The sequence below is a fragment of the Triturus cristatus genome, chromosome 10, assembly GCF_964204655.1.
Source record: "Triturus cristatus chromosome 10, aTriCri1.1, whole genome shotgun sequence".
Classification (NCBI taxonomy): domain Eukaryota; kingdom Metazoa; phylum Chordata; class Amphibia; order Caudata; family Salamandridae; genus Triturus; species Triturus cristatus.
The window spans coordinates 491,212,947-491,237,495 of NC_140593.1; the positions used below are offsets into that span (position 1 = coordinate 491,212,947).

At 44.6% G+C, this 24,549-nt stretch overlaps 1 protein-coding gene across 6 annotated transcripts in view; it reads left to right on the plus strand.

Annotated features, from left to right (window-relative positions):
- LARP4B (La ribonucleoprotein 4B) overlaps positions 1-24,549 on the plus strand; it is an 843,857-nt gene that overhangs the window by 396,165 nt on the left and 423,143 nt on the right. For all 6 annotated transcript variants that reach the window (XM_085631918.1, XM_085631912.1, XM_085631915.1 and 3 more), the window contains 2 exons: positions 23,526-23,579; positions 23,662-23,871. In XM_085631918.1, the coding sequence (XP_085488044.1) occupies positions 23,526-23,579; positions 23,662-23,871 (264 nt within the window). The remainder of the gene's footprint in view (positions 1-23,525; positions 23,580-23,661; positions 23,872-24,549) is intronic.

Consider the following 24,549-nt stretch of genomic DNA (forward strand, 5'->3'; position numbering starts at 1 on the left):
TCATGAGGTTAGAACGAACAGTCGATTTTGTGGCTTCGCTTGTAAATCTCAACCTCTAGACTATTTTGAATTCTTTCCCTGAGACAGCTAACATGGAAAGTGGATTATTAAAATATTCAGGTTTTCCAATGTCTGTCATGAAGTCCCTCACATATCTGATCCATTCTATTTCAAGGGAATAGTCCAACTTAAGTACATCCTGAAGCACTGACTGGTTGAAATGATTAGTCTCTGACTTCCAGATACGATGCCACAGGATCGCAGGTTGAATTTTTATAATGTCTGTTAAGTATGGGACTCCTACCTCAGCATGGCAAACATAAGTAGATGTGGAGCCCGGCACAGCCAATAGGTATCTGAGGAATGCATTTTCCACTTTCTGTAGTTCAGAAACATTACGCTGGCCCCAGATCCCTGCCCCATACGTTGCTACACTTATACACTTATACACTTGCTTTATATATATTAATTAATTCTAAAGGTGCTCTTTTTCTAATTTTCGTGCAAAGTTAACAAGGGCAGATGTGGCTCTCATAAAAAGTTTTCTTGTGATAATTGCTTGGCCCCAGGAGCCCTTATCTATTAGAATCCCCAGGTATGAATAGGTAGATGTAATGGCCAGTTTGTTCCCATTTAGGTATATGTCCTTTCCTTTCTTGTTGCCCTTGCCACAATTCATCACAAAAGTTTTTGTGACATTTATCTTTAGATCAATGTCTTGCATAAAAATATTATAGGACTCCAGTGCTCGTTGAAGAGCCATTGGAGTCCTGGCTAGAATGACGGCGTCGTCGGCATAGAGCAATGCTGGTATGCGTCTGATAGCCGAATTATGTTGGATTTGGGGAACATCCTGGCTTCCTTCCAATAAGGCCTTCTCAAGACCATTTGTGTATAGGGTGAAGAGGAAGGGAGCCAGGACGCACCCCTGTCTTACCCCTCTGTGCACCCTAAATGACGAGGTACATTCACCTGTAGGGCCAAATCGAACTCGCGCTGAGGCATTACTATAGAGAGCTTTCAGGAAGTTAATTAAGGGTTGCATTTCTTTTGGAATGGTCCATAATTTCTTACGTGAGACACAGTCGAAAGCCGAGGAGAGGTCAACAAACGCCAAATGTAGTTTACCTCTCCTCGCTTTCGTATATTTGCCCATCAGGATGGCCAGGTTAAGAGCCTGATCAATTGTACCCCGGCCTTCCCTGAGACCGAACTGTAGATCTGATAATATATTCTTTTCTTTGGCCCATGTTTGTAACCTCATGAGGAGTATCCTTCCTGCTACTTTTCCTAGCGAATCTAAGAGTGAAATTGGTCTGTAGCAGGAAGGATCCTGTCTGTTACCTTTCTTGTAGATAGGAACCATAATAGATTCCGTCCAGCTTTTGATTAGGCCCTGAGAAGAGGTTGCGTTGAGAACGCGTGTTAATAATGGAGCCCACAAGTCTGTATTATGTTTGTAAATGTCGACAGGGACCCCATCAGGTCCTGGGGCCTTAGAGCCTTTACTTTCGTTTAATGCTGATAGCACTTCTTTTAGAGAAAAGGATACCTCAATTGGGTGGACCGCAGTATGTGCTAAGGGAAGTAATATTGGGCTATTCATTGTTATACTCTCCTCTGGAGTCTTGGGTAGAGATGGCTTGCTCGACAGCTTCTCCAGTCATCAGTGACCCAGCCGCTAAAGTTTGTTCAACTGAGGAGATTTGTTTCTCTATTGCCCCCATAGCCCCAGTCAGATACGTTAAAAGCGTTTGTTTTTTTTGTTAGGCTTTTTAAGGTCCTTCCCCTCAAGTGGATCACTATTCAATGCTTTCCTTTTGCCCATGGTTGAAAAATCTTATTATTTAGTAGGGGGCGATAAAAGGGTATCTGCTTATTTAGGCTCCTTTGGTTAGTTTGCAACAGTACAAAGTTTTTTTTTTTTTTTTAATATGGCGGCCCTTAGATAATTGTCCCGATGCCGCACGTTACCTTCAGGATTCCTCAAATCCGTCTAGAGGGTCTGTGTTGCTGATGGACAAGATGCAACGGGACCACGAGGGAATGCCCGGTCCGGTCTCACACGGGCAAGGACGGGCCCGCCCTTCGCCCGGGCGAGCCCGCGCGCGTCCCGCGCTGCGGGAGGCGCTCCTCGATTTTATGGGTCCTGGCGCATAGTACTGACGCTCTCCGTGCGCCTCGCAATGCCCTCTGGGTAGTGTAGGCAGATGCTAGGGAGTTCAGGTGAGTATTCAATTGTGTCGCGTCCCCTCGGGTACTCGTATAAAGAACAAAAAAAGACAAAATGAAGAGTATCCTGCGGAGATCGCAGCCGCAAGGACCCTTTATGTCAACGTCTGTTGTGTACCATGCAGGAACAGATAAAATATGATGCAAAAGATTCAATCTGAATCTAGTCATTAAAAATCTATCATTTTTGTTATATATATATATATATATATATATATATATATATATATATATATATATATATATATATATATATATATATATATATATATATATATATATATATATGCCAGGTAGGGTTCCAGACCCGGTAATGATTTTGTTAACAGGTGGCCTCTCACTGAGACTTTCAGAAGTTCGCTATCCTCCCTTTCACAGGCTAAGCGCGGAAGAAATTCAGATTTTATAACGCCCTTAACTCGAGGCGTGAGTGTCGCTGGCTCATCAAAATAGTTGGCAAATCCCAACCATTTCAGGGTGTCCTTTACATATTTGATCCAGGGTATCCAGAGGCCTTTATCTCGATTAATACAATCCTCAAGTATTTGTCTGCTTAGACTAGCCTCGGGATTGGTCCAAATTTTTATCCAACAAGTGATGGGTTTAAGGCTTAACCTATCACTAATATAGGTGAGGCCTAGCTCCTCATGGACAATATAGGCAGGCGTACTTTGGGGCACTTGCAAGACCCTCCTGAGGAACTTATTTTCCTCAGTTTGTATCAAAGACGTATTTCTAAAGCCCCATACCTCGCTCCCATACAGGGTTTTGGCACAGCATATTGAACTGTACATGTGCAAAATTTCGTTTGGTGACCAACAACCTAATCTTTTGGCACGGTTCATGATTGAACCCATCGCACTAATTAATTGACTACATTTGTCAGAGATCAGTGTTTTAAAGTTAAGGCATTTGTCAAATGTGATCCCTAAATAATTAAAAACCTTAATTTTTCTAGTTTATGAGCCCCGATTTTAAAAATGAAATTCTTTGTCGGTCTTTTCCCTGTTTCCATTATATATGATTTAGTGAGGTTGTGAGATAAATCTAAATCCGCCATAAAACTGCCAAAACCGTCAATAAGAGACTGGAGTCCCCTTCCTGTGCGGGACAAAAGAACCGCATCGCCCGCGTATAGGAGGACAGGTATACTTCTCTTACCTATACGAGGACAGTCTACCCCCAGCTCTACAAGTGCCTTATCTAAACCGTTGATGTATAACATAAATAGAAAGGGTGCCAGAATGCATCCTTGTCTTACCCCCCTGGTACACAGAAAATGTTCCGTTAGGTTCCCCTCGTCTCTGTATCTGACCTGTGCTGTTGTATTCAAATGTAGCATTCTTAGGATATATAATAAACCTGGGTCAACGCCAAGGAGCCCTAATATTTCCCACAATTTCCTTTGGTTTACCCGGTCAAAAGCCGCAGTTAAGTCCATAAAGGCAAAAAAAATGTCCCCTCGCCTAGCAGGGTATACTTGGCCACCAGATGGTAAAGATTGAGGCACTGGTCCGTTGTGGAGCTGCCATTCCTAAACCCATACTGGGAGGCTGTAATGATGTCGAAAGTCACTTGTTCTTGCACTGGTGAAGCTTATCTTCAGCTTGTTTTATGTAACCATGCTTACCTTGGATCCAGTGCACTTTTCTAAAAATACATAAATAACTATACCTTTACTAAGCATCATAAGAGAAATTAAGTAATTTATGCAAAGTCCTTGGGAGGCACAAATGGAGTTTCTAAAGGCCATACAAAAGCATAAGAAGTGGAACTTCTTATATATTGCTACCCTCCTGAGACTAGAAAGTGCGAGCATTTTCCTTGTAACCACATCATTCTTAAAAACATCTGTCATAATATCCTCTCCTTTTCTAGCTATCTGTAATCCAAGATCCCTGAAAACATTTTTTGGTATTTGGAAAGGGCAGGAGACAAACAGACTAGGCAACCACTTGGCCACTGGGAATAAAACCAGTGTTCCCCAATTAATCCTGAAACTTGATTATTTACCAGAGATCCCTAAAATGTACAACATTGGTCACTCATTGGGTCAGGGTCAGCCATGAATACAACTGTGTGAACTGTGTGTAGGTATGTTCTATTATCCCAAATTCAGCACCATCTGAACCCAGGCCCTTCTGCCCTATCCAAGTTATAGCTATCCTGCAACTAGCGAGCACTAGCATTAATTGTAGGAGCTTATATGGGAGTTTCTTTTTCTTGGGCTTGGGACAGATGCAAGTAAACAACTCAAGGGTTCCAGTTTCACCTGAAGACCCATGACCGCAACAATCCTGCCCACCACCTCCGCCCAGAACTGCCGACCATTGGACAATCACATGCCAAGTGTAAAAAGCCCGCTTTCTTTGTGGCACATCTTGGGCATCTATCTTCCCTGTCACATGAAACACATTTCAGGGAAACCGGCGTTAGGTAGCTGCGATGCAAGAAATTAAAATGCGTCAGTTTGAATCTGGCATTACAGGAGACTGTGCGCGTGAGGGAGCCTATATGTGCCCATTGTTTCTCCTCCAGCTGAACAGCGAGATCTTTCTCCCATGCAGCCCGAGATGGTGGCACGGGGGGGGGGGGGGGGGGGTGAATAATCCCGTTTCATAGCTGTGTAGAGGAGAGAAATTAAATTGCGACCTGTACCACACGTGAGTAGAATATCTAGAGTTTGTGTTGGAGGTGGAATGTCCGGGTACTGTGGCCAGGTGATCTTCACCACATCCTGATTTCCCCGATAGTGGAGGAACTATCCCTGTCCGAGGCCAAAGTACTCTTCCGCCTGTTCGTAAGTGATGAAAGTCATTTGTGAAAGAGGTCAGCAAGAACTTTGCATCCACTCTCCCTCCAAGGTTGAAAGGACATGTGTCTTTCCATGTCTAGAAATGGGGCTACTATCCAGATCGAAAGCTCCCTGTGAAAGGGGGCTTTCAGTAAGACTTTCTCGACAAATAGATGCCATATACCGGCTGTATGTCGTACAATGTCGGGAAGAGATGTCTCCGACCCCCTGCCCTGCATCAGTGCCTCCTGCAGTGTCTGGATATCCACCCTGCCGGAGAGAAGGCGTTTCTCCCAGTTGTCTGCGCCTGTCAGCCAACGTGGCGCATAGCCGGGCCGCGTAGTAATACAAATCGAAGCGTGGAGCCTCCAGTCCGCCCTCCTTATAGCTGGGGATAACAGTGTTGAGAGCTACCCTACTGCGCCGACCCGCGCAAAGGAGGGACATGAGTAGCATGTTCAGGGTTTTGAAGACTCATGACAGTAACGGGCATAGTGAGTTCTAGAGGACGTAGTGTCCTGGGAAGTATCACCATTTTAGAGATGGCCAGCCTGCCCATCAATGACAGGGGAAGAGTGTTCCAAAATGTCACGACTGCCGCAGAGACTTACTGATGCGGTCTCCATTCCGGGCCAGCGCCTGTGCATCCGTCGGGGCCACCTGTATCCCTAGGTAAAGGAAACCCACCTGTTTCCAGCGCAGCCCTGGGTCCGGGAGCTCCCCCCAAAGGTACCGAGGCCAGTCCCGCTAACGGAAGGATCAGGGACTTACCGTGGTTGAGTCGCAATCCAGAGACCTCTCCAAACCTGTCTAACTGGCGCAGCAATACCGGCAATGCATCCCTGGGAGAAGCCAAATAAAACAGAGCATCGCCGGCGTATAGGGAGACAACATGACTCGTGTCACCCACTCTAATTCCCCATTGTTCCATTTCAGCCCTGATCCGTTCCGCGAAGGGCTCTATAGCCAGGGCGAACAGCAAAGGTGAAAGGGGACACCCCTGGCAAGCGCCCCTTCCCAATTGCCAGTCTTTTGATCGCGCACCTCCAAGTTTTACCCTTGCGGGGGGTGCCGTATACAAAATGCGACTCCAGGGACAACATTTGGGACCCATCCCCACAGCGCATAGGACCTCGAGAAGGTAACCCCAGTCTACCGTGTGGAACGCCTTGGCGAGGTCAATGTATACCAAGACCAACTGATCCTCTCGATCGCGTACCTCATGCATGACGTGGTTGAGCTGGCGCAGATTCATAGCAGTGTTTTGTCCTGGTATGAACCTACATTGGTCCTCATGGACCAAGTGAGGCATGAATGGCGCCAATCGAGTAGCCAAGAGCTTGCATAAGATTTTAACATCTGTGTTAATCATAGTAATCGGTCGATATGATGAGGGCTGATAAACATCCCCTCCCGGTTTCGGAATCGTATATATTTCCCCCCTGTGTCATACTTGGTGGGAGAACTCCGCGTTCAAATACCTCGAGGTAGACATGTAACAGGAGGCGGGGAAGTGTACCCGTAAATGCTTGATAGAACTCAGGAGGGAACCAATCACCACCCGGGGATTTGGCTTGTGGTAGGTGCTGCAGAGCGGATTGTACCTCCCCCAGTGTTAGGGGTTTGTCAAGCTCCTACCGTACCGATTCAGGGGTAAACCGTAGGGTCGGGTCATGAAGGTAAGGGAGATAGGCTGCCTCGCTGATTGCGGGGTCCGCAGCATACACTGTTTGCAGATTGGATTTCAGGTCTCTCAGTAGCCCTACTTCTGAGTGGACCAGGCCTCCTGTGGGCTCCAGCAAAGCCACAATAGCGGCAGGGGCGTGTTCCCGCCGGAGAAGTGAAGTCGACATGGTGCCATGCCTACAACCCACTGCCCTGGCATAGATCAGTCACCCCTCTAGCTGGGTGCACTGTACCAGTGGTGAGGGTACAGGTTCATGAGCCCTGTACCCCTACAGTGCCTAAGTCCATTCTTAGACGTAAGTGCAGTGCTGCCATTAAGAGTATATGGTGCTGGGAGTTTGTCATTACGAACTCCACAGCACCATAATGGCTGCACTGAAAACTGAGAAGTTTGGTATCCAATGTCTCAGCACATTAAACCCACGGTGATGCTAGTGTGGGATTTAATGAAAAATGCACACAGAGGGCATCTTGGAGATAATCGGTTTGGCGAAGGGTTTGGTTAAGACAGGAAGAAATGGCGCTCTAACAGAATCACACAAATAGTAAAAATGGAAAAGTGATTACGGTGCTGCAAGGTCAGGGGTAAACAAACCCTGGGTAAAAAACCCCTGCGATAGTGTGGGTAGGAGACCCCCACTGGGAAATCTGAACGAGTCCTGTGCACACGTATTTAGGATGTGAATACACGGTGAAAAAACAACATTTGGATTCATTAATTGTACAGAATGTCAAGGTCAACACCAGGAAATGTCTTTCAAATGATATTATTTATGATGCGTTTCTTCAATAGATATAGAAAGAAAACCAGCCGACACGTGTTTTGTCATACGGGAAACATCCTGTGACTCTTCAGGGCTATAGAGGAAGTGCTCATGGCTGTAATTAAGATCAAGAGACTGGGGAAGTAAATCCAGTCGGTGAGATGGGTAACGAAGCGTAGTATGCCATGATGTAGAAGGGACGACTAATGAGTTTCTAATCCCAAGTATGCATCCGTGAAATAGTAGGACGACGTGTGCGTCTGTCCTGCGTGTATACCGTGGTAAACGGTGAGACACAGCAATCTACCCCCACAGTTTACCACAGTATACACGCAGGACAGACGCACACGTCCTCCTACTATTTCACGGATGCATACTTGGGATTAGAGACTCATTAGTCGTCCCTTCTACATCGTGGCATACTACGCTTCGTTACCCATCTCACCGACTGGATTTACTTCCCCAGTCTCTTGATCTTAATTACAGCCATGAGCACTTCCTCTACAGCCCTGAAGAGTCACGGGATGTTTCCCGTATGACGAAACACGTGTCGGCTGGTTTTCTTTCTATATCTATTGAAGAAACGTATTCTAAATAATTTCATTTGAAAGACCTTTCCTGGTGTTGACCTTGACATTCTGTACAATTGATGAATCCAAATGATGTTTTTTCACGTTGTATTCTCATCCTAAATACGTGTGCGCAGGACTTGTTCAGGCATCTTGGAGATGTCCCCTGAAACACGACCTAACACTAGTGTGCTTTCAGCTACCACGACCAAACATATTTCTGGACACCTGGGTCGAGAGCCTGCTGCTCTCGGGGGTCTGAAACAATGCACATCCTGGGACGAGGTGCCAAGCCTCCTCCCCCAGGATGGGCAGGGTCCATGAAGGGGAAGCTTCAAAGTCTTGCCGCCTTTGTGAGCTTCCCCAGGCCACTTGCTGGTTTCAGCAACTGGTTGACCCCCACTTTGGGCAGGAAAACAGTGAGGAAAAACAAGTGAGGAAGAGAGGTGAGCACACCCCTCAGATGGGGAGGCGAGGTGAAGCACAACTCTCAGTCCCCGCCATCTTGCAGACGGGGACTCAGCAAACCAGGGAAAGGCTTATGCTCCCCTCCCACTGGAGGGTGGCATAATAGGGGGTGTACCCACCCCAGGGAAGGGACTCATCGGTCCCAACCTTCTACCTACCTGTAACGCCTCTAAATCTAGTATATAGGGGCACCCCGAACCTTGCTTCCTCAGACAAGAACAAACTACAAGAAATGAAGCACCAAACAGCCGTGCCGAAGCTAACAAGAGGAAGACGCCCACTTACTTGGCCCCAGCGCTACCGGCCTGTCCCCACCTCGAACCTGCTCCTGCGAAATCCCGGTGTGTCCTACAGCCAGCAATCTCGAAAACCCCGGAGGACCTGTCTGCCTTCAACCACAAAGACTGTGTCTCCAGTGGACACCGGATTTGTTCATCATTAACCACTGGCCCCGGCCGGAAACCATGAATCCGCACCACTCTGCACCTGCCGTCCACGGCCCGAGCTAGAGTGGGCAAACACCAGGAGGAGGTCTCCCCAGCGATCATAACCTAAGATCCGGCGACCCCTGACCTGCCTCAAGCCTCCAACCGACACCTGCAGCCTCAAGCCGGAAGGTCCCCCCAACCGCGACCAGGAGCTGGTAAGAAGATCCGACCCTAATAGGCACCCCTGCACCCATAGCTGCCAAGGTTTCGGATTGCTGTGTATGACATTGTCATATTTTCAGAGTAATTATAAATGACATTCAACGACTGAGTAACACTTTCTCGCAAGCAAAATACAGCAATGAAAAAGAGGGAAACCTTTAAATATCAGAAATTAACCCCATTTGAACAACGAGAAACCCTAAGATGATCCTAAAACTTCTATAAAGCACGAGAAGTGGAAGGGTACTGACCAGACACAGACTCCGCCTCAGAGGGCAGACAGGCACAGAAGCTGCTAAGAAGATGATATAATTGATCTGCTCATTCAGGCCCTGCACTAGCCTTAAAAAAGCAAAGTTTATAGCATAGCAAGTGCAACTAGGAGCTTATACCATCACTCTGTCTCTGGCATTATTGGTTTCTAATGCAATAAAGTAAAAAAGAAGGCTCCCCATTGAAAGCTACAGGGCTTCAGATGCCAAAACACCACTCTGCACCCGGCCGCCCCAGTGCCGCTGAGAGTGCAATTTTTTTGCTGGCCTAAGCCCCCATTTGCCTTGAGCTTAAGTCCAGGAGCGTTGCTCTCACAACCCAGTGGCCTGCTCGTCAGCAAAACGATTTTACTTTCCTGTTTACAGGAAATGTCCCAGTGTAGCATCCAGGTATAATACACTGTGTAAGAAAAGTAATCTCAAAAGTAACTTGCCTTTAACTTTACTGAAAAGCCTATACAAAGTATATGTACTGTATTTCCAAAGCATTGCATTCTCTGTACCAGCACTGTAATCCAAACAAAGTGCATATACAATTACAATTCAAATTGTTTACAAACAGCATTACTTCTGTGAAGTATTTATTGCTTACCTGTGCCAGGCTTACTTGGTTCTAAAATATATAATACCTAAAAGAATATTTTTATACAAAAACAATTGGCTTGAAATTCATTCTTTGAGCGTGTGAATCATTTGCTGACTGAGTGTGTACAACAAATGCTTAACTCTATCCTCTGAAAGTCTTTCTGCACAACCACACTACCACAAATAGAGAGTAAGGTGCTATCAAACTTTACCTCTGCCTACCTTTGGGGTTTCATTGGACTCTGTGCACACTATACCTCGCTTTGGTATAGTATATACAGATCCAGCTTCCTACGCCTATCAGGTCTTCGACTAAACCCGGCCAAGTCTCTGATATTTACTCTGGCAACGCTCACCACCTTACAAAGGAATAGTCTCCCCAGTCTTGGTTTGCGGTGGGAACTGGCTCATTTCTGATCAAATCCACTCAAAAAAGGGGGGCGAGGACTACTTCCTACCTCAATCTCCCCAAACTATCACTGTCCACACAAAATAGAGGTAGGAGTGGAGGATGTAACTATATAATATTGTGCAGGTGGCATGTACTTAGTGTGAAAAAACTGCCCTCACTCGCACATTGTGACATGCTTATTCATTGGGCTTGCTAACTAACCCCCCCGCACAGACCAACGCTTGGGGTGGAGCAAAGAGGAAGGAAAGACCATACAAACATACACATAATAAAGGGATCAAAAAAGTAATAAATGTACAGTTAGTGATCATTAAAACTATCTCGGGTATATCAGCTGCTATGCTTAATTTGTGGATTACTCGGCCAGGATTAAAAGCGAATAGGATGGTGGTGAAAAAGATTGTTAGTAACCGTTCACCCCTCCTTACTGCATGTTCTTCAACATTTTTTCAGCCGGTTTCTAATAGCCCTCAAAAGAAGGTTTATACGCCTTTCATCACGACCTCTTGGTCCCATTTTAAGAACCCTGCTGGCCTACCTTAATTCTGTAGGTTGTTTTGGGAATTTCGCTTTTCATTCAGGGGATATGTAAAACACATTCCAGTTATATTGAATTTCATCAGTATGTGCGCTCGATATGGCGTGAGAGTAGGTGCCACTCCCTGTAGTCACACATTTTCAAGGTGAGACTGCTGCCTTTGCACTGTTCTCCACGTGCCGCGTGGCTAGCTTTCCGATTCCTGGGCATAAAAGTATCACAAACGGATACTCCGATACTCCACTTGACTGTGGATAGGGTCATAGACACGCTTTCTTGAACCCTCTACCTCTGTCCTTGATGGGCAGACTGGCAGTATCTAAAATGGTGGTACTACTCGGATGTCTATATGTTACAGATCTTATCATGCTTGATCCTAAGTCCTACTTTAACTGACTACAGTCTGCTCTCATCTCGTTATTATGGGCTGTCTGATGCAGCAGAGTGACCTTACGTACACTTTCCCTGAGATACGTGAAGGGTGGCTTGGAGGTGCCCCGATTCAAGTTATAATATTAAGCAGCACACCTGCTGTATGCGGTCAGGTGGTTTGACACTGGCGGTAACTGAGAGCAGCGCTTACTAGTGGGTATGAAAACAGCGGAAAAATTGCTATGGCACTGGTGGAGGGTTCGGGGCGGACCTACCATACGTAGTGCGTCACACAGTGCACATTTGGCAATAGCATGTGGAAACAATACTGAAACATGCTCCATTTTATCGTGAACTCCCCATATGGATACTGACTCCGGTCTGACAAATGATGAAGCATATGTCCTTTCATGCGTGGCAGGTAGGCAAGTGTGAGACACTGAGAGACATGTACCCTGGCGAATTCTTCCTTATGAACAAGCCTGCATCGGATTTACTCTTGGACAAGGGCAATACTTGCACTATGCTGGACTGGCTGACATTGCCAAGACTACTTGGCCCACATATCCGACTGTTCCGCAAACTACAAGTACTCTAGATATAATACTGCCCTTTGGCGCAGGTCGCCATTTAATAAAACACCTCTACAGGTCCATCAGACAGGACCCGACTGGCCCATCGCCTAAACCGCGGGCAGCGTGGCATACACACCTTGAGACCCCTCTAACAGATAGTGAATGGACAAACGTAGCTGGGCTTACATGTACAGTACTCAAAAACTAAAACAGTTCAAAAGATGAGGGTTCAAGGGACAAATTTTAAAGACCACTACGAATTATATCCCCTAACAAACTCGTTCTATACCAAAAAATCCTAGGGTCTAATCACATATCACTAGTAAATGTGAAACAAAAATACTTGTAAACAACAATAGAGGAGTGCTCATGGGGTCATTTAAGGGCAGATCCCTTTAAGGAGGTAATCCCTCAATCACCATAGGTGACATGCTTCATCATAGGGACTCTCCTCCCAAAGGAAACACCTAGTTCCTTTGAGGGCTACAACCCCCTCACTGTGAGGGAGGAGCTCAGGGATGTTTTAATGGAGTAAGTTGGGTATCCTAAACCCACCTATGACGAGTCTGACGTGTGAGTGAGAACGCAGCGCAAAGAATAAACTACAATGTGTGATGTGGGTGATTGTTAAAACTGACTACAAGGCAACAAACAACAATTTTAATCTACATATGCCTGATGTCAGGATTAAAATAGCAGTGCACTAACGGTATAGATTTAAACCGCTAGAGTGTGATGACAAATGGTCGACATGTTTCAGCCATGGTGATCCCTAGTCGGATCAGGCTTTCATCAGGACCTAAACAACTAATGCTGCTGCTCTCAAAAAACGTGAAAAAAGAACAACTAATTGATTGTAACATTAAAGGATATTTGAACAAGAAACCAATCTCTGGTCTTTTCAGTGAGCAGATTTCACCATACCTAAAGATGAAAAAACACACAATGAGTATCAACTCAGTATAGATTGTTATATATAAAAAGACAAAGGGAACTGTGAATAGTGAGCCCACGAAATACAAGAAATCAAAAAATCTCTTACCCGCAATTGCTGGGTATGAGACCTCACCTTTACCTGGCAACCGCTCAGGAAGGGAGCACCGCTCTGAAATAAAGAGAAGAAAGCAAACTGGGTTCAGTGTCCCCGAGTGTACCAACTACCCACATGCAAAGTTAACTGCCGTGGCAGTATGGCATGCATATGAACAAACAACCCGTTTAAACATAAGGAAAAATGACTAAACTACAATAGCTAAAGGAGACATAGTAGTAACACTGGAATGTGATCAAAGAGCGTGAACGGAAAAGACCAGGAGTACTGCAGAGCAACCCCTTTCTCTGTAAATCCGACCGCAATGATCTAAAACCAAATGGTATCATGGAAGGACTAATTGCTGGGTGTCCTCGTAGTATTGTCCTCAATGAAAAACTGAGTAAGAAACTGGTACGTATGCGCCCAAACAGAGCGAAGGTAGAGCAGGGCAAAAGACCATGGTAACGGTCTTTCCTGTCCGTCGGTACTTCTAGGCAGGGTGAGCCTGCTGCCGGAGGTAACCGATCAGTGGTACACACAGCCTTTAAATACCCGTAGTCCCACTGAATTAACAGCTCGCACCTGATGTCGAAACAGCGGACGGAAGTCCCTCCACGGAAGGAACGCGCCTGCTCCGAATTGTGAGCCGCCACAATAGCATGACGCGCAGGTCCCTTAAACAAGACCAAGCCTGCACGCATGCGTGTAGAGCAAAATGATGCCTAGATCCCTAGATAGCCCCGTTCATCAAAACGATATAACGGAGAGGCCGTGGTAATATGGAAACACACAATACACAGTCCACACAGTGTCCTTCATGCATAGCGAGGGCACATCATAACTATGCGCTAGTCGAGTAAAAGGACACTTGGGCATGTAGAAGCGTGTTAAACCACAGTAACTGTGCATGAATATGACACGAACACACAGGGTAAGTGAGACCTAACATAACGAATTAAGTAGAACGGATATAGATACTCAACCTCCGTGAATGTAAACAGAGAAGAGCATAAACTATATCTAGTACGTGATGAAACACAAAAGAGAGATCAGTGATCTGATTAAGGCACAATACCAGTCAAGCCAACACAATCAAAAATGCCCTGTGTGAAGTAACAGAGTCCAAAACCAGGGTGCTTGCGCACAAATAAGACTCTTAAATCAAACCAACATTTATTATATCTCATGGCTGAATTCAAATCACTCCAAGAAGCAATATAGAGACGCCCAAGGAATCTCATCGTTGAGCCCTGACACGGAACTATTGAGCTTATATACCCAACGTTGTTCTTTCTTGAAGAGAAAAGTTGAGATATCAACGATGTGTGAAGGGACGAAAGGTTGTTCGATAACCGTCCATTGCAAGTCTTGAGGTGAATGTTGTGCTGTGACAAAATGTTGGGTGAGTCTTGTAGATGTTTTTTTACATCGAATGGTACTCTTGTGTACAAGTATCCTTGTCTTCACTCGTCTGGTGGTCATCCCAACGTATCGAAGAGAACAAGGACATGTGATCAGATAAATTACATTGCTGCAGTTGCAATTAGTATGGCTCATTCGAGTCCATGGTCTAGAAGTCCCTATGTTGATCTCGGTGGTGTGTCTGGTGTTAGCACAAGCAGCACAACTACCACACGGGAAGTGGCCACGTATTGCAGGGAGATTCCAAAGTGTGTTCTGCTGTTTATCAGTAACCTCACGTGGGTGGGTGTGCACTAATCGATCCCTGATGTTAGAACTGCATTTAAACGCAAAAAGGGGACGTTGGAGTGGTGTGGTACCAATATTCAAAATCTTCCAATTAGATAAAATGCATTTCTTAATCTGATTGGAAAGGGTGCAAAACGTGTTTACACAAGTGAGTCTCTTAGTAGTTTCTTTTACGTGCTTGGGTTCCAGTAAGGCAGCCCTGTTATTATTGGCTGCACGTTTCAACGATTGTTTAATCAATTTTTTTGGGTAGTGTCTCACCAACAATTGATTGGCTAAATCATGTGCATGATCTTGGTACTTAGCCATTGTGGTACAATTCCTCTTAATACGCAAGAACTGTCCAAAAGGTAGATTCTGGCGTAAGGCTTTAGGATGAAAACTGTCAAATAGTAACAGAATTCTTAGACATGGGTTTCCTGAACAATTCAGTGCTTAGACCCCCATCTGTCGGAGAAATTAGAATATCAAGAAATGGTAAGCACGTCTTGCTAAATTCGCATGTGAAACGGAGATATGCATTTCGACTGTTAAGCAAAATCTTGAATTCATTGATGGAACAATCCGAGCCAGACCAAACTACCAGCACATCATCGATATAGCGCTTCCAACATCGTATATGATGTCTAAATGGATTGAGAGTGCTGAAAATGTGTTCCTGTTCGAAGCTGTGCATGTAGAGATTGGCTAGACTTGGGGCAAAAACACTCCCCATAGAAGTGCCGGACACTTGCAAGAAAAGTTGGTCCTCAAATCGGAATTTTTTTTATTTCATTGCAATGCGGGCACAATTGGTGATGAAAGAAACTGGTGTAATAGAATCAGGCACTCTCTCAAGTAGCAAGGTCTCGATGGTTGCAAGGGTCTCATCCTGCGGAATACACGTGTACAGTGATTCCACGTCAAACGAGACCAGGAAATCATCATCTGTATTGAACTCAATGGTTTCAATCAAATTCAAAACATCCTTAGTGTCCCTCAAGTACGTAGGCATGTCCAGGACCAAAGGATGTAAGAAATGATCCACAAAGGTGGATAAAGGTTCAAGAAGAGACCCAAGTCCAGATATTATAGGACGCCCAGGGGGTGGTCTCTGTATCTTATGTACCTTGGGTAGCGTGTAGAAGTAGGGGATGATAGGATGACTCTTGACCAAATATTTGGCTTCTTGTCCAGTGACCCAACCATTAGCTAGAGCTTCTTCAACCATAGTCTTAATCTCCAATTCTAGTCTTTTGGTGGGATCCTCACGTAGAGGTGTGTAGAATTGAGTGTTACCCAGTTGTCATATGCATTCAGAACGGTACTGGGAGGTGTCCATCACCACAATGGCACCACCCTTGTCGGCCGGTTTGATCGTGATAGAAGAGTCTGTCGCTAGGGACTGCAAGGCAAGTTGTTCTTTTTTATTAAGATTTTGATATTGCCTGGTCTTCCTGGTACACATACTTGAGACCTGTAGGGTGACTGCTTTCTCAAAGGTCAAGACCTGTGGAGGAACCTGGTTGGACAGAGGATTGAACGTAGATTTGTTCTTCAGACCAGTGTTCGTATTGAGTTCCTCACTGTCGTCCAACGGTTTATCCCTGAAGAAAAATTCAAGCCGAATCTTACGGAAGAATTGTGCTAATTCTTGTCTGATCTGAAAGGCGTCGCCACCAAAGGTGGGAACAAACCCTAAGCCTTTACTCAGAAGGGCTTGTTGATCTGCACTGAGCGTGTGACTACTCAGATTCACAACTATAGCGTCTCGTTGGTGGAGTTCGCTAGTGCTTCCGTCATGCTCCTGGTGGAGTGGGCCGGTGGATTGTCCGCCCAATGGACCTGTGCCCTCTGGTTCCGACGTTTTCCTCTTGATCTGTTTCGGCCTGAGCTTAAAAAAGGCTGGTTAGAATAGAACGAAGGCTGGGGCTGGAACGGGAACAATTGTCCCTGAGGAGGTAAAACTGGGTAGTTATAAGGACCAGGAGTCCACCATGGTGGTGGTGGTGGTCCCAGAGGTGGAGGACCTCCTCTATAACCTCTCCATTGTCCTCTGTTGCGGTTAGAAAACCCTCTTTTTGATGGTACATCTTGGTTGGAATTCTCCGAGTCACTGGACCACTCCTCACTACCAGAGGTGGAGTAATTAGATCCATATCTCCTCCCTTGTCGATTGAACGGGGGAGGAGCATAATCTGCACTGGTGTACGGGTAGATTTTCTCCATTGAGTAACGTGCTAAGTCTTTCTTAAACTTGTTGATTTTAGTAAATAAGATAGAGTCCTTAAATTCCTTGTTGTTTTTGTTATTCTCATCATTTTGTTTCTTAAATTGTGCGCCTGATAAAGTGACTTTAATCTGGGATTCCAAAGTTTGGATTTCCACCAAAATAAGGTCAGCTACGCGTTTGGCCCTGTTAATAATAAGGATAAGCCAATCGCGAGTGCAGCGCCAAGCTATTAAGGACCAATCTTTGAGGAAAAGTTTATCCTCAATAAAGAGCCGGGGAGAATTGGTAACTATCAGCCCCGTTGGTGCACAGTTGCCCCTTAAATATTCCGTCATTATTGCACCGTGTATGAAAACACGTGAATGTGATTTTTTAAGTGTCAGTAATTTAGACCAATCATCCCCATGTGATGGTGTGCTAACACCAGACACACCACCGAGATCAACATACTTGAGGTGTTCTGTTTTTACTTTGAGGATTTTTTGACGGATAAGATAGCTTGGAGACTAGTTTTGTTTCACTTTTTGTGTGACTTACATTGATCTCAATTGGCATCATGGCTGAGCGGCCAGGCTTGGCTTTTGATGATGAGATGGCCCAACTGATTTTGACTACACCCAGTATTATAGACACCTTCCATACAGGCACGCCATCACATGGGGATGATTGGTCTAAATTACTGACACTTAAAAAATCACATTCACGTGTTTTCATACACGGTGCAATAATGACGGAATATTTAAGGGGCAACTGTGCACCAACGGGGCTGATAGTTACCAACGCTCCCCGGCTCTTTCTTGAGGATAAACTTTTCCTCAAAGATTGGTCCTTAATAGCTTGGCGCTGCACTCGCGATTGGCTTATCCTTATTATTAACACGGCCAAACGCGTAGCTGACCTTATTTCGGTGGAAATCCAAACTTTGGAATCCCAGATTAAAGTCACTTTACCCCTTGCACAATTTAAGAAACAAAATGATGAGAATAACAAAAACAACAAGGAATTTAAGGACTCGATCTTATTAACTAAAATCAACACGTTTAAGAAAGACTTAGCACGTTTCTCGATGGAGAAAATCTACCCGTACACCAGTGCAGATTATGCTCCTCCCCCCGTTCAATCGACAAGGGAGGAAATATGGATCTAATTACTCCACCTCTGGTAGTGAGGAGTGGTCCAGTGACTCGGAGAATTCCAACCAAGATGTACCATCAAAAAGAGGGTTTTCTAACCGCAACAGAGGACAATGGAGAGGTTATAGAGGAGGTCCTCCACCTCTGGGACCACCACCACCATGGTGGACTCCTGGTCCTTATAACTACCCAGTTTTACCTCCTCAGGGACAATTGTTCCCGTTCCAGCCCCAGCCTTCGTTCTATTCTAACCAGCCTTTTTTAGGCTCAGGCCGAAACAGATCAAGAGGAAAACGTCGGAACCAGAGGGCACAGGTCCATTGGGCGGACAATCCACCGGCCCACTCAACCAGGAGCATGACGGAAGCACTAGCGAACTCCACCAACGAGACGCTATAGTTGTGAATCTGAGTAGTCACACGCTCAGTGCAGATCAACAAGCCCTTCTGAGTAAAGGCTTAGGGTTTGTTCCCACCTTTGGTGGCGACGCCTTTCAGATCAGACAAGAATTAGCACAATTCTTCCGTAAGATTCGGCTTGAATTTTTCTTCAGGGATAAACCGTTGGACGACAGTGAGGAACTCAATACGAACACTGGTCTGAAGAACAAATCTACGTTCAATCCTCTGTCCAACCAGGTTCCTCCACAGGTCTTGACCTTTGAGAAAGCAGTCACCCTACAGGTCTCAAGTATGTGTACCAGGAAGACCAGGCAATATCAAAATCTTAATAAAAAAGAACAACTTGCCTTGCAGTCCCTAGCGACAGACTCTTCTATCACGATCAAACCGGCCGACAAGGGTGGTGCCATTGTGGTGATGGACACCTCCCAGTACCGTTCTGAATGCATACGACAACTGGGTAACACTCAATTCTACACACCTCTACGTGAGGATCCCACCAAAAGACTAGAATTGGAGATTAAGACTATGGCTGAAGAAGCTCTAGCTAATGGTTGGGTCACTGGACAAGAAGCCAAATATTTGGTCAAGAGTCATCCTATCATCCCCTACTTCTACACGCTACCCAAGGTACATAAGATACAGAGACCACCCCCTGGGCGTCCTATAATATCTGGACTTGGGTCTCTTCTTGAACCTTTATCCACCTTTGTGGATCATTTCTTACATCATTTGGTCCTGGACATGCCTACGTACTTGAGGGACACTAAGGATGTTTTGAATTTGATTGAAACCATTGAGTTCAATACAGATGATGATTTCCTGGTCTCGTTTGACGTGGAAACACTGCACACGTGTATTCCGCAGGATGAGACCCTTGCAACCATCGAGACCTTGCTACTTGAGAGAGTGCCTGATTCTATTACACCAGTTTCTTTCATCACCAATTGTGCCCGCATTGCAATGAAATAAAAAAAATTCCGATTTGAGGACCAACTTTTCTTGCAAGTGTCCAGCACTTCTATGGGGAGTGTTTTTGCCCCAAGTCTAGCCAATCTCTACATGCACAGCTTCGAACAGGAACACATTTTCAGCACTCGCAATCAATTTAGACATCATATACGATGTTGGAAGCGCTATATCGATGATGTGCTGGTAGTTTGGTCTGGCTCGGATTGTTCCATCAATGAATTCAAGATTTGGCTTAACAGTCGAAATGCATATCTCCGTTTCACATGCGAATTTAGCAAGACGTGCTTACCATTTCTTGATATTCTAATTTCTCCGACAGATGGGGGTCTAAGCACTGAATTGTTCAGGAAACCCATGTCTAAGAATTCTCTGTTACTATTTGACAGTTTTCATCCTAAAGCCTTACGCCAGAATCTACCTTTTGGACAGTTCTTGCGTATTAAGAGGAATTGTACCAGAATGGTAAGTACCAAGATCATGCACATGATTTAGCCAATCAATTGTTGGTGAGACACTACCCAAAGAAATTGATTAAACAATCGTTGAAACGTGCAGCCAATAATAACAGGGCTGCCTTACTGGAACCCAAGCACGTAAAAGAAACTACTAAGAGACTCACTTGTGTAAACACGTTTTGCACCCTTTCCAATCAGATTAAGAAATGCATTTTATCTAATTGGAAGATTTTGAATATTGGTACCACACCACTCCAACGTCCCCTTTTTGCGTTTAAATGCAGTTCTAACATCAGGGATCGATTAGTGCACACCCACCCACGTGAGGTTACTGATAAACAGCAGAACACAATTTGGAATCTCCCTGCAATACGTGGCCACTTCCCGTGTGGTAGTTGTGCTGCTTGTGCTAACACCAGACACACCACCGAGATCAACATAGGAACTTCTAGACCATGGACTCTAATGAGCCATACTAATTGCAACTGCAGCAATGTAATTTATTTGATCACATGTCCTTGTTCTCTTCGATACGTTGGGATGACCACCAGACGAGTGAAGACAAGGATACTTGTACACAAGAGTACCATTCGATGTAAAAAAAACATCTACAAGACTCACCCAACATTTTGTCACAGCACAACATTCACCTCAAGACTTGCAATGGACGGTTATCGAACAACCTTTCGTCCCTTCACACATCGTTGATATCTCAACTTTTCTCTTCAAGAAAGAACAACGTTGGGTATATAAGCTCAATAGTTCCGTGTCAGGGCTCAACGATGAGATTCCTTGGGCGTCTCTATAGTGCTTCTTGGAGTGATTTGAATTCAGCCATGAGATATAATAAATGTTGGTTTGATTTAAGAGTCTTATTTGTGCGCAAGCACCCTGGTTTTGGACTCTGTTACTTCACACAGGGCATTTTTGATTGTGTTGGCTTGACTGGTATTGTGCCTTAATCAGATCACTGATCTCTCTTTTGTGTTTCATCACGTACTAGATATAGTTTATGCTCTTCTCTGTTTACATTCACGGAGGTTGAATATCTATATCCGTTCTACTTAATTCGTTATGTTACCTTTAGGTCTCACTTACCCTGTGTGTTCGTGTCATATTCATGCACAGTTACTGTGGTTTAACACGCTTCTACATGCCCAAGTGTCCTTTTACTCGACTAGCGCATAGTTATGATGTGCCCTCGCTATGCATGAAGGACACTGTGTGGACTGTGTATTGTGTGTCTCCATATTACCACGGCCTCTCCGTTATATCGTTTTGATGAACGGGGCAATCTAGGGATCTAGGCATCATTTTGCTCTACACGCATGCGTGCAGGCTTGGTCTTGTTTAAGGGACCTGCGTGTCATGCTATTGTAGCGGCTCACAATTCGGAGCATGCGCGTTCCTTCCGTGGAGGGACTTCCGTCCGCTGTTTCGACATCAGGTGCGAGCTGTTAATTCAGTTGGACTACGGGTATTTAAAGGCTGTGTGTACCACTGATCGGTTACCTCCGGCAGCAGGCTCACCCTGCCTAGAAGTACCGACGGACAGGTAAGACCGTTACCATGGTCTTTTGCCCTGCTCTACCTTCGCTCTGTTTGGGCGCATACGTACCAGTTTCTCACTCAGTTTTTCATTGAGGACAATACTACGAGGACACCCAGCAATTAGTCCTTCCATGATACCATTTGGTTTTAGATCATTGCGGTCGGATTTACAGAGAAAGGGGTTGCTCTGCAGTACTCCTGGTCTTTTCCGTTCACGCTCTTTGATCACATTCCAGTGTTACTACTATGTCTCCTTTAGCTATTGTAGTGTTTAGTCATTTTTCCTTCTGTTTACACGGGTTGTTTGTTCATATGCATGCCATACTGCCACGGCAGTTAACTTTGCATGTGGGTAGTTGGTACACTCGGGGACACTGAACCCAGTTTGCTTTCTTCTCTTTATTTCAGAGCGGTGCTCCCTTCCTGAGCGGTTGCCAGGTAAAGGTGAGGTCTCATACCCAGCAATTGCGGGTAAGAGATTTTTTGATTTCTTGTATTTTGTGGGCTCACTATTCACAGTTCCCTTTGTCTTTTTATACATAACAATCTATACTGAGTTGATACTCATTGTGTGTTTTTTCATCTTTAGGTATGGTGAAATCCACTCACTGAAAAGACCAGAGATTGGTTTCTTGTTCAAATATCCTTTAATGTTACAATCAATTAGTTGTTCTTTTTTCACGTTTTTTGAGAGCAGCAGCATTAGTTGTTTAGGTCCTGATGAAAGCCTGATCCGACTATGGATCACCATGGCTGAAACATGTCGACCATTTGTCATCACACTCTAGCGGTTTAAATCTATACTGTTAGTGCACTGCTATATTAATCCTGACATCAGGCATATCTAGATTAAAATTGTTGTTTGTTGCCTTGTAGTCCGTTTTAACAATCACCCACATCACACATTGTAGTTTATTCTTTGCGCTGCGTTCTCACTCACACGTCAGACTCGTCATAGGTGGGTTTAGGATACCCAACTTACTCCATTAAAACATCCCTGAGCTCCTCCCTCACAGTGAGAGGGTTGTAGCCCTCAAAGGAACTAGGTGTTTCCTTTGGGAGGAGAGTCCCTATGATGAAGCATGTCACTTATGGTGAGTGAGGGATTACGTCCTTAAAGGGATCTGCCCTTAGATGACCCCATGAGCACTTCTCTATTGTTGTTTACAGATACATCCTTAATTAGGGAGTATTTTTGTTTCACATTTACTAGTGATATGTGATTAGACCCTAGGAATTTTGGGTATATAACTTACATGTACAGTGTCATGTAATGACCGGTTCAAATTGATTCACTTTAATTTCCTTCATAGGACCTATAACAAAAATGCTACTTAGAGTAAATCCCCTCAGACCTGCCGATTGTCCACGATGTGTGGCACATGGTGCAAGTTTTATACATTTAGCTTGGTGGTACCCTACTGTGCGGTGTTAATGGAAGCAGGTGGTGTCAAAGTTGTGTAGGATTACACACATCCGTATCAGTGACACCCCACTGTCCTGCTTATTGGGCCACGTTAAAAGGCCAAAGAAGAGAAAGAGGGCCTATAGATTTTTGCATTTGGCCTTGGTTCTCGTTCAGCGAAAGGTAGCCATTACTTGGTTGGGATGGCGTTCCCCACAGTAGATTGTTGGCGTTGAGATGTTTTAGAATGGGCCTTGGCTGAAGAGGTGCAAATGAAATTGAGCAGGAGGGATAAGTTGACAGACGACTTGGGGACTTGGAGAGAATGTAGTAGTGCTGTCACTTTGCCCGATGTGAACAGACACATCGGAAGCGCATACTACGGACACTAGTATGGATGGTAGCTAAGGTGAATGATGGCGATTGAACAGTATGGTGGTTTACATATTTGATCGCAGAACAGTATGGTAGGGGCTGACGCGTTGGGGTGCCCACTCCTGGTTGAAAGTTAGAAATATAGATTCCTGAAAGAAAATGCCACCTTAGTGCATTCCACCTGATAATTGTAAAATTTATCAACTGGTTTGTGAAAATGAAAATAGAGGTTTGAAAAAAAAACATACATATTATATGGAATTGTATTAATCCATTCTACTTTAAAGTATTTGCTTTTACTTGCTATTCAAGTATTTCGGAGCTTACATTCACAAATATTTAATGTGTTTTGTTGTTACAGGCTTACAAATACCTCCGTGAAGAAGTGAAAACATTTCAAGGGAAACCCATCAAGGTAAAACAGTTGTGGAAATCAAACCCTGCTTTACTTTTTGTTTTATGAAAGTTCTAATATTTCTATACTGTGTTTGCTGCAGGCAAGGATAAAAGCAAAGGCAATAGCTATAAACACATTTTTGCCAAAGAATGGGTATAGACCGCTGGACGTGAACCTTTACTCTCAGCAGCGTTACACAACGTCATTTTATTTACCTCCAGTATACAGTCCACAACAGCAGTTTCCTCTGTACAGCCTAATTACACCACAAACCTGGTCAACAGCACACAGCTATCTTGATCCTTCATTGGTAAGTTTTAAACTTTTTAACTGTAGTTTGAGTGTTTGTGAATGAGTTTAACACTGGCATTCAACATGAAGTACCCTACCACTGATAGTCCTCCTTATATAGAGTTTGCAGGACTACAGAGTGAGGTCAAAGCAGTTTGATTTGCAATAGTGTGAAGTTAACAATCTTAACTATTGTATTTTGGAACAGCTGGCTTGTATGCAATATTAACATTGTTTATATGTACAGCACACTTTCACACTTTGGTGCACATTGGCCCTGAATAACTGGTATTTGTTGTTAACAAATTCAATGGTACTTACTTTATTGCCCTGGGAAGTATTTAAGACTGAATTGGATCCTCTGGGATTTGAACCTGTGTGACCCTTCGGTCAAACTCCGAATTCTATAATGGAATGTGTTAGTCCACTAAACCGCCACACCCTTCTGTAAATCTGAATTACTCGTATTGCTCTCCACCTAAACACCCTAAATGTGTTCGGTGTCTGTTTTGGTCCTTTGGTATAGATTGAACTCCTTTAAAGCCTTTTTATGGTAGATGACTTGTAGTAACTATCTTGGGACTTATTAGACTTCTATCTGACTGATATTAGGAAGCTGGCTTAGTATATGGTGCTCACTTATTTCAGTGAAGCACCCTGCACTAATCCAGACAACCCTTATGGTGGTTTTAGTGGT